Source organism: Arvicola amphibius, chromosome 2, assembly GCF_903992535.2.
Source record: "Arvicola amphibius chromosome 2, mArvAmp1.2, whole genome shotgun sequence".
Classification (NCBI taxonomy): Eukaryota; Metazoa; Chordata; class Mammalia; order Rodentia; family Cricetidae; genus Arvicola; species Arvicola amphibius.
The window spans coordinates 177,364,903-177,377,171 of record NC_052048.2 but is presented as its reverse complement, the minus strand read 5'-3'; the positions used below and the strand labels follow the sequence as shown (position 1 = coordinate 177,377,171).

Here is a 12,269-nt window from a genome sequence, read left to right as displayed (position 1 = left end):
GTGAAGAAGAGGAAAGGGTGTGGCATCTGAAGCGCATTCTGGATCCTGAGGAGAGGCTAGATAGGCCTCTCTACACACGTCTGGAGTTGAAGGGTGAAGGCCTGTATCATGGTGTCTTCTCAGGAGTCAGTAGGGATAGCAGTTAAAGCTCTGAATGAGGTCACGTGGGGACTAGGCAGCTCAGAGATCTGAGGCATCCATATCTCCAGAACAGGGAGATAACCATGGAAAAGAAAAGGCAGGATACCACCTGTGGAAACAAGGGCTCTAGCCAGGACACCTGGCCCAAGTGGGAGTTCCCTAGACATAGGTGTGAGTAATTTCCCAGGCTTCTTCTCTCCCTCGAGGTTGATGCTGGGGAGTGTGTGTGAAGCTGCGTGTGCACGCATGAGCAGACGTTGGACGTCACACATGACTGGTGCCATAGAGGAGGCAGCATCTCCTCTGTGATTCTGACAGAAGCTGTCCTCTTGTTTTCAGACGAGAAAATAGAAGCTAAAAGGCCAGGTGACCTAATCCAAGGTTCTCTTAGCGATAGGTGGGACTGGCAGAAGAAGGGATCTGGGTCTCTAAGCTGCTACTGAGTCATACTTAGCTCTTACTGCTCCTGAGAACACACTATGACTGGGTTACATAGAGATGACTTGAAGTGAGCTTTAGGTTTAGTTGTGTGTGTGTGTGTGTGTGTGTGTGTGTGTGTATACGTGCAAACATTCATGTGTGTTTCAGTTCAGGCATGCATGTGGAGGTCAGGGGACAACCATGGACACGGGTCCTTGCCTTCCACTTTGTTGACTGGCCACTGGCTACCTGGCCTAGGAGCTCCTGCAGATTCTCAGGCTTTCTGCTTCCCATCCCCCTGGGAGGACACTGAGATTACAGAGTAATACATGGGGATCCGAACTCAGGTCCTTGTGCTCATGTGGCAAGCACTCTACCGACACAGCCAAGGCCCCAAGGCAGAGTTTTACAGCTTTTTGTTCCCGGGAGTAGAGTCACTGATATAATGAACCCCTGAAGGATCCAGACCTTCCCTGGGAACTGTTTTCTCTGAGCAACAGCGCCATGGAAACAGGAGACTGTAATGGGGGACTTTCACACTGGGAAGGAAGGGACAGCCATAAATTCTCCTTAAGGATTAACAGGTCATTTCAGAAGCTGTTTAGGTTCTCATTGCCCCTCTTCCACTTACTCTGCCAAATAACTGGTTTCATCTTAGTGTTTTGCTAGAAGCATTATATTCTCTCCAAGCTCATTTTCTTGCCTCGCAGAAGCTGCTTCTGAGCTCAGAGGCCCCCGCTGGTCAAGCTTAGCCTTGCCCTGGGCAGAGATAAACAGGCCCAGAATCCATTTCTCAGATTGCAACACCGGTGAGTCAGGCAGGGTCGGACAGCTGCTCCCTCCCAGGCGCCCCTTGGCTGTACCTGATAAGGAAGCACATCGCTCATTCCAGAGCACCGTCTTCGAGTACACAAGTATAAACAGACACTCCCAGGCCCTGGTGTTGTCTTAGAGTAAATTATTGACATTCTGAGCGGCTGAAACAGGAGTAAACGGCGAAAGCAAATCTAACAGATTCAGTAGTAACTTCAGTTTTCTTTAGCTAAACCACGGGAGAGTTTTTGAACTTACACAGTCAAGGGCAGGCTCAAGAGTTGCCTAAAGCTCCGGAAGTAGGAAGGAAGGTCAGACTAGGGGAGGTGCATTCACCAAAGAACAACTGGCAAAATACCCAGAGAGAAATGTGTGCATACTTTTGACACAGAGAGGGAAAATGGATGTGATAGCATCCTCAAGAACAAGTAAACAAAATCAATTTCCCCAAAGCGAAGAACTTCCTCCTATAAATGGTATGTAAGTCGTGGGGAAAATGGGGTACAGGTGGCTGTAGATAAGGCCAGCACCAGTACATAGCAAACCTGGTCATCAGGATTTCCCATGCCCTCTATGAAAGCAGCTCACAGTTTCTAGCCCTCGGATCTAGGGCTTTCACCTCAATCTTATCCACTGACTCCATCAACCGACTCAAGCAGGGTAAGAGCATCAGAGTCCATATTTTATAGATGAGAAAATTTGAGACTCAGGGAGGATACAAGCAAGATCCTGAGGCATAATTAAAAGCAGGGAGTGGTGGATTTGTCCTAAGTAACCTAGAGAGTTAAAGTCCTTCCTAGGGCCGGGGAGATGGCTCCACAGTTAAGAAAAGGTGCAGCTTTTGAGCAGGATCTAAGTTTGTTTCCCAGGGGCTCACAGCTGCCTGTAACACAGTTCTAGGGCATCTGATTTTCTTTTCTGGCCTCCAAGGGCACCCGACACAGGGACAGGGTGCACCTCTTTCTTTTCTTTCTTTTTCTTTCTTTTCTTTCTCGTTGGGTCTTGTTCTTCTTTCTGTATATCTTTCTGTTTCGGGCTTCCTTTCTTTTGTCTTTCTTTCTTTTCTTTCCTTTCCTTCTTTCTTTCTTTCCTGTCCTGTGTCCTTTCATCCTTCTTCTCTCCTCTCTCTTTCGTTTCGGTCTGTCTTTCTCTCATCCTCTCTCCTCTCTCTCATCATCGCCCTCCCTCTCTCTCTTCTCTCTCTCCTCCTCTCCCGCCTATCGGTCTCTCACTTCTCTCTCTCTCTCTCTTTCTTTCTTTTTCAAGACAGGGTTTCTCTGTGGCTTTGAAGCCTGTCCTGGAACTAGCTCTTGCAGACCAAACTGGTCTTGAACTCACAGAGATCCGCCTGCCTCCTCCTCCCAAGTGCTGTGATTAAAGGAGTGCGCCACCAACGCCTAGCTCAGGGTATACTTTCATTCACGTGTGCAAACACTCGTACGCATCAAACAGAAATAAGAAGAAAATAGCTGGCCGGGGTGGCGCACGCCTTTAATCCCAACGCTCGGTAGGCAGAGGCAGGCGGGTCTCTGTGAGTTTAAGGCCAGCCTGGTCTACAAGAGCTAGTTCCAGGACTGGCTCCAAAGCAACACCGAGAAACCCTGTCTCGAAAACAAACAAACAAACAAACAAACAAAAAAGAAAACAAAATAGTTCCTAGCAATATCAGGAGTCTCCTTTAGGACGTTCCCTCTGCTGAGATCACTTGAAGGGCTAACACGTGGACAGAGCAGCCTTGCCACCATTAGTGTGGCCTGCACGTTTCCATTATGAAACACTGCTCTGATTCTTTTGCCAAGTTCTTTGCTCACAGCAGTTCTATCGGTAAAGAGGAAAACACCAGGTAGAATTCCTAGGCCCCCACTCTAGGCCTCTTTCCCTTGAGTGTTTCTTCCTTGACCCCCCCATTTCCTGTTTGTTCTGTATATATGCTGTGGTTTTAGAGACAATAACCATGGATCCTCTAAGTGCTACTTGGTATGGGGGGAGCAGAGGGTACACAGTTTCTGTCTTCTTGGCATAGGACTTTATAAACGTACTAAGAGGCAAGGGGTAGTCAAATAGGTGTTCTGAAATTGAGATGCCTGTTGGAATACTGAAGGCAGAGGCTCTCCGACTTTGGCCAGCATCAAAACCATCTGAGGTTGCCTGTTAAAGACAAGGACATTGAGGACTCACCCTGGGCCTTCTGAATCAGTCCCCAGGGGCAGTTCCTGGACGCTTGTGAGATTACAAAGCTCTCTAGGTGATTCTGAAGCATTGGGCCACACGTGAAAACCACTGTCGTAGCACAGGGGTGGGAGTTAGTCAGGCCAAGGGGGGTAGGGGAGCCACTCTAGGAGAGCAGGTAGCAGCAGTAACAGCCTAGGGAGTCCGGTGTGGACCGTGAGAAAGACAACCCATTGTTTTTCTTTCCTTCAAAAAAGTGATCAGATAAAGGGGGCTAGAAGTCCTTCCACGCATGGCTGCTGACGCATTTGTTGAAGGAGAAGGCAATGAATCATGTTTTTTCTCCCCAGAACAGAGAATGGTGGTTCCAGGGGCTGCTGGGAATGGGGGTGAGGAGTTATTACTAGACGGGTACACAGTTTCTATTGGGATTGATGAGAAGTTTCTGGAAATAAACAGTAGTGACGGTTGCACAATAGCTAAGGCTGTTTCATGCTGTTGCATTGGATATTTAAATATGGTTGTTGCAATTAAAAAATAGCTGGCGTACTGAGGGCTAGAATGATAGGAGCAAATAATGTTCAACTTTAGCCCATTGCTCTGGTCCCAGAAGTGGGTGAGCGTGTGTGTGTGTGTGTGTGTGTGTGTGTGTGTGTGTGTGTTAGGCTTTTAAAGGGGACCCAGCTCACAACACCTGACTTTTCAAAGTACAGTGTAGCCCCAAGGGAAAGACAATAGTTAAAGCTTTGGAGCCCTGTAGAACAGTATCTCTCAAACTTCATTGTTAGGGAACCACCTGAGAACTTTGTTCAACTGGGTACGCTAACTGAGTAGGCCGAAGGCCCTTCTAGGGGCTTTTGTTTGTTTGTTTGTTTGTTTTTCAAGACAGGCCCTGCTTTGGTGGTGTTTCTAACTAGCTCCCAAATGATGCTGACACTCAGGTCATTCTGGGAGGGTTGTGTGAATTTTATCGTCATTCCCACTATATCCTCATGAACTCAGAGCCATAAGAACATAGTGGCACTTAATGTTTATTAAATGAATAAGCAAATACACATGGTTGATATGGGAGTTTGGAGGGCAGAACCATTTTTGTTCTGAATTAGGGCCTATTTAGGATGCGTCTATCAGTAACACATTGTGAGTTTAAAACTTACCTCAAATTCTGTAGAACAAGGATGTTGGTACCCAGTTGTTTCTGTTCTTGCCACCTTGCTGCTTCTCCTGCACTCCAGGAATTACGGGCCTTGTGTGGAGGATTAATGAAACCTGGTTTGCAAGCTCTGAGGAAGCCTTGCTGTAGTCTACAATCCCTGCAAACAAATTCTTTCCATCTGAAAAGGAAGTAGAGTGCAGAGAACATGCTGGTATGGGAATCTCCAGATTTGGACACCAGTCTGAGTAATTGCCACTTTGGCCTCCTCCATATCCAAACAGCCCTTTGTAACATCGTGTGTGAGGGTGGCTCATAAAGCACATGAATGCAATCATACTGCCATTATTTACTACCATCGTTTATGTTGATGGTAACGACACTGGCAGTTGAGCGATGAAGTGTGAGGGGTAGTTGGGGGAGGGGATAGAGGTACGCAGGCGGGCAGGAGAAAGAGGAACTACATCTCCCAGAACTCCCTGGAGAAATCTACCCCGGGACGACGCCCCGCCCCGTCCACGGAGCCCCGCCCCTCAGATGACGTCACAGAGGTGACATCACGGAGCCTAGAGCGAGGCTCGGGTAGAGAGGCCGACCGTGCTGGAGTCGTCGGCTTGTGGAGGAAGCAGCTGGGAGCTGGCGAGAGCGTGAGCGGGCGGGCAGGCGGACGAGCGAGCGAGCGCAGGCAGGGGGGGAGCGGCGCACGGCGCGGAGCAGCGCCTGCCCGGGCCGCGGCGGAGCCTCAGCCGGAGGGCAGCCCGAGCGGGCGCCTGGGTCCCCGCCCCCACTCGGCGGGGCAGTGCCCGGTGTTCCCCCGTGCGGGGGGCGGCGGCGGCGGCTGAGCGGACCCCACGGGACCGCGCGGGTGTTGCCACCTCGGCCGAGGAGCCGGCGCGGCCGCGGGACCCTGCGAGCTGGGCCCGGGGCCCGTGACAGACGGGCCAAGGAGGGGAGAGAGGCGGCGGCGGCGCAGGCGACGGGGAGGCAGCGGCGGCGGCGACAACATGTCATCCCCCAGTCCCGGCAAGAGGCGGATGGACACGGACGTAGTCAAGCTGTATCCTTCATGGAGGGGAATTCGGACTGCGTGTGGGGCGGATGGGGGTGCCCAGGCGAGGGCTTCGGGGCACTCCAGGCCACTGGCCGCGCCTCCTCTCCTTTCCCCGGTGCCTACGGCGGCCCCTTAGCACCTCCCCGGAGCCGAGGGCTTTTTCAGGTCCCCTTTATCTGCAGCCCCCCGAGATGTGCGTTGCTCCTCGCTCTCCCTGCACCCCCCGGAGCCCGTGACTTTTCCTCCACGACGTTTGGATTCCTAAGACGGCCCTTTCTTGGGGGGTGGGGTGGCTAGCCACCTCCTTCGTCACCGGGAGCTCATCTTCAGGGTCTTTGCTTCCTGTTTGCTAGCTTTGGATTTATGTACTCATGATAGAAATTTCCTGAGAGGGAAACCTTTCTTCTTATTCTTTTTCTTTTTTTTTCTGAGGTGTCTGGGCTCCTTCCACTCACAGTGCTGTTTAAACTGGGGTAACTCAATCGACCTTCTTTATCCCTAATTCCTTTCTATATTAGGAAGAGAGTAGTCTGCTCAGGCCCCTCTTGTAATAAGGAGCTCCGTGTGTTTTAAATCAGACACTCTTGTTAAGCCTTCTGGTCTGGAGAACGTCCCTGTTTTTCTCTCGACTGACAAAGCCTATCCCACTCGTGCGTGCAGTGAGGACCCCCAGGCCCTCTTAGCAGGCAGGCCACCCTCCTCCATATTGTGGATCTGACAGCTGGGAGGAAGGAGAGAAAGGGGAGCTCCTGAACAAAATAGCCCCTGTCCTAGCCACTTGAGCAAAACTCCCTCTGTGAGAGTACGGTTCTTGAGACTGCTTGCCCTGATCTGGGCCGAGTGACATCTTTTATTTTCTATCCCCTTCCCCCAACTTTATATGTGCGCCCGAGGTGGCAGTGGGAGAACTGTAACTGATAAGTCTTCCAGGCAGTGGTTTTGGTTGGAATCCAGACTGATTATTTCATGACTAGCTAGAGAAATTCGCGAAGGTTCCTGAGACAAATCGAGTATTTAAGAAATGTTTTTTTATTTTTTGAGGGCCAATGGGGGGGCGAGAAGCTGGTGTTCTAAATAGCTAATCCCTTGGGAAGGTGAAAGGCTGTTAAAAAGAGTCCTGTCTCCTGTTTCTCTTTCTGCCTCACCCCCATCCCCCATCGTTTCCCCCTGTTGCAGGATTTTGTTTATATAACTCAAGTTGTTTGGCTAGATTCTTCAGGTGAATTCCTTCTTTTATTTGTTACTGTTTTTGATTGTTTGACCTTTTCTAGCAATCAGGTGTGGTTGGCAGAAACTCAGTTATGGAATTTGCTGAAGTTTTTTAAAAAGTAGTTTTTGCATAGGATTTTAATTTGGGGGATGGGAGAGGAAGTTGCCTAGGCAAGAGTTGTTTTTTTTTTTTTTTTTTTTATCTTTTTTTCCCTGTCCAATCCATCTTTTCAGTAATAAGACCGTGTTTTTCTCCTTTGCCAGGGGCTAGACATTAAGAATACTGAATACTGGGTAAACTCTGAAGTTTGAGGGTTGGGGGAAAGGGTAGTAGGAGGGATCAGAGCAGCCAGTAATAAAGGGTAATATGCCAGATACACCTAGGCACAAGTGAAATCAACTCTCTATGAGCCGTTTGTGGCTGATTGCTTTTTAAGTCTGTGAATGATACCAGGAGTGTTGGCTTTTCATAAGACCACAGGAAAACTTGTAACTATGGCTGTGTGTACATTTTACACAAAGCAGTTTGAGGGCTTTATTTTTGTTTAGAAACTAGGAAGTGACATGGTGGCAGACTCAGAAGTTATTATTGACTTGAATTGAGAGTTGACTGTCACACCTAATGTGAATTTCACCCTAATATATAATTGGGGTGGGGGGAAGAATTCCAGCTGTTTTTGATCTATGTCAGTTCCTTGAATTATGTTCATACATAGGTTTCCTAAAGACTGAGAATAAAGATCGAGGCCTAGCTTGACCTGATGCCTTTGCCATACAGTGTCTTTTGTTCACGTAGTAGTTGTGGCATCTAGAATGATTACCGCATTTAGGAGTCCGGGTGTGTGGGGGGGTGGCGGGTGTGGGGGGTGGTGAGGGAGAGGGAAACAGACAAAGAACAGCAGGGTGTCTCTTTTCCCCTCTCCCTAAGTGGCTTATTTCATAGCTTATTTTTAGTAGAAGATGAAGAAAGGCAAAGATGCCTGGCTTTGGCTTCTGTGCTTTCCCCACCTTCCCTTTGCTGACAAAAGAAAGCAGGGCTCTTTAATAAAATTGTCGCTCTCTGAGATAAGAGGGCAGCAGTTTTGATTTGAAAGCTAGAGGTTATCTCTGCCTCGAGTTTATTTTCTGGTTTCATGTAGTTTGGAAGTTAAAATTTTTCAGATTTCCTTTTGTGTGTTGGTGTGTGTCGTGGAGGATTTTATGGCCTCCTTTCTCGGTTGAATTCCCACCAGTAGGCCCAAGTGGAGTTTACAGTTTGGGGGTAAAGGTATACTTAGTGAGAAATTGAAGAGCAGATTCCCCAGCCTCCTGCTGAGACGAGTGCAATTGCTTGTCAGTGCGAGGGTTAAACACGAAGATGGTGGTAAGGAAGTGGAAGGAGGTTTAAAGGAATGTATAGCACTTCTTGTCCCTTGTCCCTGGATGATTTCTTTGGTGTGGAGGCTAATAGCCGGTTTCATCGAAGTCTCCTGTTTCAGCCCATTTTTGGCTGTCTCTGGGCGTAATTATACCACAAGGATTTACTGCCTGGCAGGGAACCTATATAGTAGGAAAGTAGCGGCGTGGGGGTAGGGAGGGAAGAGGACGTGTGACTAATTGGTCGCTGCTTTCCACCACCTAGCTAGATACCGTCTCTCCGGAGTCTGATCTTTCTTTTGTGACTGGTTGGTAAGAGAGCTGACTCCCAAGTTCTGCAGGGAGTGAGTGTTTTGCGCCAGTGCACTTAATCTGCTGGGCGATTATGCTCTGAAACTCTGACTCATTCATTGTTTCTCTTCTGAGCCTCAGCTGAAGGTTGTGCAAACCTCCACAGGAGCCGAGAAACTGATTTACATGACTTTTGGGCGCTGTGGAATCAAAGCGCTTGTCCTTAGCCTCGGTCCGGCGGAATGGTCGTGGATGGTGCAGCCATTTGCTTGCCAGAGTCAGGGAGATTGCCAGCCTGAGAGCAGCACTGGATCACCACCAACCCTTGAGGTTTCCCTAGGCGACCACTGATTATTTAGATTGTCTGAGACCTGGGACTCTGGTGACCTTAAGCGTGATTTGCCCTAAAGGAATATTGGTAGAAGTTCTCCCCGGTGGAGGAACAAACAGCTCAGGTTACATGGCTTTCCTTGTTGGTGGGGGTGACTGTCTCGCCCTGTTGCACAGCCCTGGTGAGCCTTTTATCTGTGAACCAGTGCCCCTGCTGAAGGCTAGAGCTGCTTGTTTTGGAAAAGCGTATGCAGGCAAAAGGCCGTAGACACAGCTCCTTGCAGCTCATTGGCTACTCTGTTACTACCCGGAAAAGGAGGAGGGGTGGAGCTACCAAACAGCTGATGGGAGTGTGTGACAAGAGTGTGTTTACATACAAAAGAGGTGGGGGCTGGGGAGGCCTTGTGAGCCGCTCACTAGACCAAGTGTATTTTCAAGGAGGAAAAAAACCCTGTACTCTTTTAAGATTCAAGAAAATTAAACCAGAAAACGGGATCTTATCATAATGGGTACTTAGCTCACCCTGCTATTGCTGTAATATTTGGAAATTAAAGAATACTGAGTTTTCAGAGACTGTCTTTTCCAGAAGGATTTTGGTAACAAGACAGGCTATGCTGTTTTAAATAAAGGTGTGGTGGAAATGGACCTCCAAAGCTGAAAGTCTGGTGGGTTTGCAGCCCTGAGAGATTACCCAGAAATTTTCTGTAACAAGTTTGAACCCCTAAATATTTGTGCCCCCTATTTGTGCAAGGCTCTGTGTGTCTGGAGAGATTCGTGAAAAGATGACTGTGGTGGACATAGTGTCTATGGGATTAGTGATTAAATTGTTCCTTTAAGCCAGGAAGGATGGCATGTCAGATCAGCACTGTGTGTTATCTTGCTTTTTAGAATATTTTGTACTTTCAAAATTGATTTTTTTCTTCCTTTTTTTCTTTTTTCTTTTTCTTTTTTTGTTTTTTTTTTTTTTTTTTTTTTCCGCCAGGCATGGTGGTGTCTCACACCTTTAATCCCAACCTTTAATCCCAATAATTGGGAGGCAAAGGCAGGTGGGTGTCTTTGAGGTCAAGGACAGTTAGGCCTTCATAAAAACTTTGTCTCAAATAACCAAACCTGGTGTTTTTTAAGAAGTTGAAAAGTATTTCTCTCTCATATATATTAATATATATATATACACATATATATTAATCAATGCCTTATTTTAAAGTAGGCATTAGAACAAAAGCAAGCATGAAATGTGAAGGCATTTATCATGACTTTAACTTCGATATTTTGCTGTTAATCAGTTATTCTATTCCCCAAGCTAGGCATCGTTACTGTTTAATTTGTGTTCAAAGTGTGGACAGTCTTTTAACTAGCTAGCCCTAGTGTTCATTGGCAACCTGTGGTTGACCTCTTATTTCCTGTGGCCTCTCAGTGAGTTGGTAAGATGAAAGAACAGTTTCATGGTCTTAAAGCTAAAAGTTAAAGATTTGGCAATTCCCAGATTTTTGAATTTGTCTTCCTTGTGTAGATTTTGGTGGCAAAGAGATCATTATAAATAACACTTTGGTAAAGCAGAAATTTTTGTGATTTTTGCAGTGAAGGTGTTGTGGAACAGGCCTAAAAGGTAAGTTTTTTGTTGTTTGTTTGTTTGGGTTTTTGTTTTTTCTCTGTAGCTTTGGAGCCTATTCTGGAACTTGCTCTGCAGACCAGGCTAGCCTCTAACTCACAGAAATCCTCCTGAGTGCTGGGATTACAGGCATGTGCCACCACTGTCCGGCAAAGTTGAACTTTTAGAAGGGAAAAATCTTGTGTAGATGTGATCTGTAAGAGACCTTTCTCTGTGTGCAAACATTAAGACGACCTAGGTTTGTTGGTTGGAGTAGCGCGACTTACCCAGTACCTTGGATGGTGTTTATGCATACATGCAGTTGGTATCCTGTTCTGTGTTAACAGATTGATGGTTCCAAGAAACATGGTTTTTAGACATGCAGTTCAGATTTTACAATGCTTACAGTGTAGTAGCTTTTTCCCTGGAGATCCAGAGAGACTGTGTTTTAATAAAATACTTTAATGAAAGACTTAGTTGGGTTTTGAAAGTGTTATAATAAAGTAATTGGGGAAAATACAGGTTACAAAAAAAGAAAAGAAAACAGCCACTCATAATCTTATCCTTTAAATAATAGTTCTCAAACTTGAGTGTGATCTTAATTACTTGGAGGGTTTGTTAAAACTGGTTCTGGATCCTGCCCCTGTACTTCCTGCTTCAGGAGGTCCAGAAGGGTCCAGGGATGAGAGATGCTGATGCTCCAGCGGCTGGCATGGAATCATCCTTAAATGCTAGCCTGCTGGTGCTTCCCTGTAGCGTGTTGTTCTCCCCAGGATTTATTGGCCATATTATACTTACCTGTTTTGTTTTTGCTTCATATTTTTGTAAATGCTTTCTCCTGTTAAAAATAATGGAAATAGCTGGTGTATTGAAACATACCTATAATCCCAGGATTCCAGACATAAAGGCAGGTGATTCTCAGAAATTTGAGGCCATTCTGGGCTATATAAAATGATAGTAAGATCTTATCCCAATCTCAACCCTCTCTGGGGCCAGGGGGGCGTGGGCAGAGAAAAACAGTATCTGAGGCTGCAGATGATAGATTGTTGACCAGCACACATACAAGCTCCTGTTTGTGATCTAGAAACCAAAAGCATCCAAAAAGGGGAAAGAGTAGACATAATACATAGCTTCTGTATTGTTCTGTGTCACTCATGGTTGTGTGTCCCCTCCCCACCCTTGTCATATGCTTTTTAGTTTTCCTTACCAGCTTCACGTTTGGCTTTGGCTTTTACAGTGTAGAAGGAAGTGTGTGCATAGACATGCATATAGGATGTTCATGAGTATTTTGTTCTTATGTCCATTAATCTTTTGTGGTTTCTGTTTTTCTTTCTTTTTTCTTTTTTCTTTTTTCTTTCTTTTTTTTTTTTGGCAGGGTTCCTTGTGTAGCTACCCTGGCTGTTCTGGAAATCGCTATGTAGACCATGTAGACCAGGCTGGAATGCTGGGATTAAAGGTGTGCACCATTACTGCCCTGCATAGCCTTTGTTTTTGTTTTTTTTTCAAAGATTTATTATGTATACAACATGTATGCCCGCACACTAGAGGAGGGCGCCAGATCTCATTACAGATGGTTGTGAGCCACCATGTGGTTGCTGGGAATTGAACTCAGGACCTCAGGAAGAGCAGCCAGTGCTCTTAATCCCTGAGCCATCTCTCCAGCCCCACCTTTGGTTTTTGATACATGGTCTTGGCTATGTAGCATAGAATGGTCTCTTACTTGAGGTCCTGCTGCCTCTGTCTGAGTG

General features: G+C 46.8%; 1 protein-coding gene across 1 annotated transcript in view; it reads left to right on the top strand.

The window, feature by feature from the left end:
- The first annotated feature begins 5,312 nt into the window (after positions 1 to 5,312).
- The window catches only part of Ube2h (ubiquitin conjugating enzyme E2 H), a 90,535-nt gene continuing 83,578 nt past the window's right edge, over positions 5,313 to 12,269 (top strand). The window contains exon 1 of the mRNA XM_038318476.2: positions 5,313 to 5,753. Coding sequence (XP_038174404.1) covers positions 5,701 to 5,753 — 53 coding nt within the window. The 5' untranslated portion in view covers positions 5,313 to 5,700. The remainder of the gene's footprint in view (positions 5,754 to 12,269) is intronic.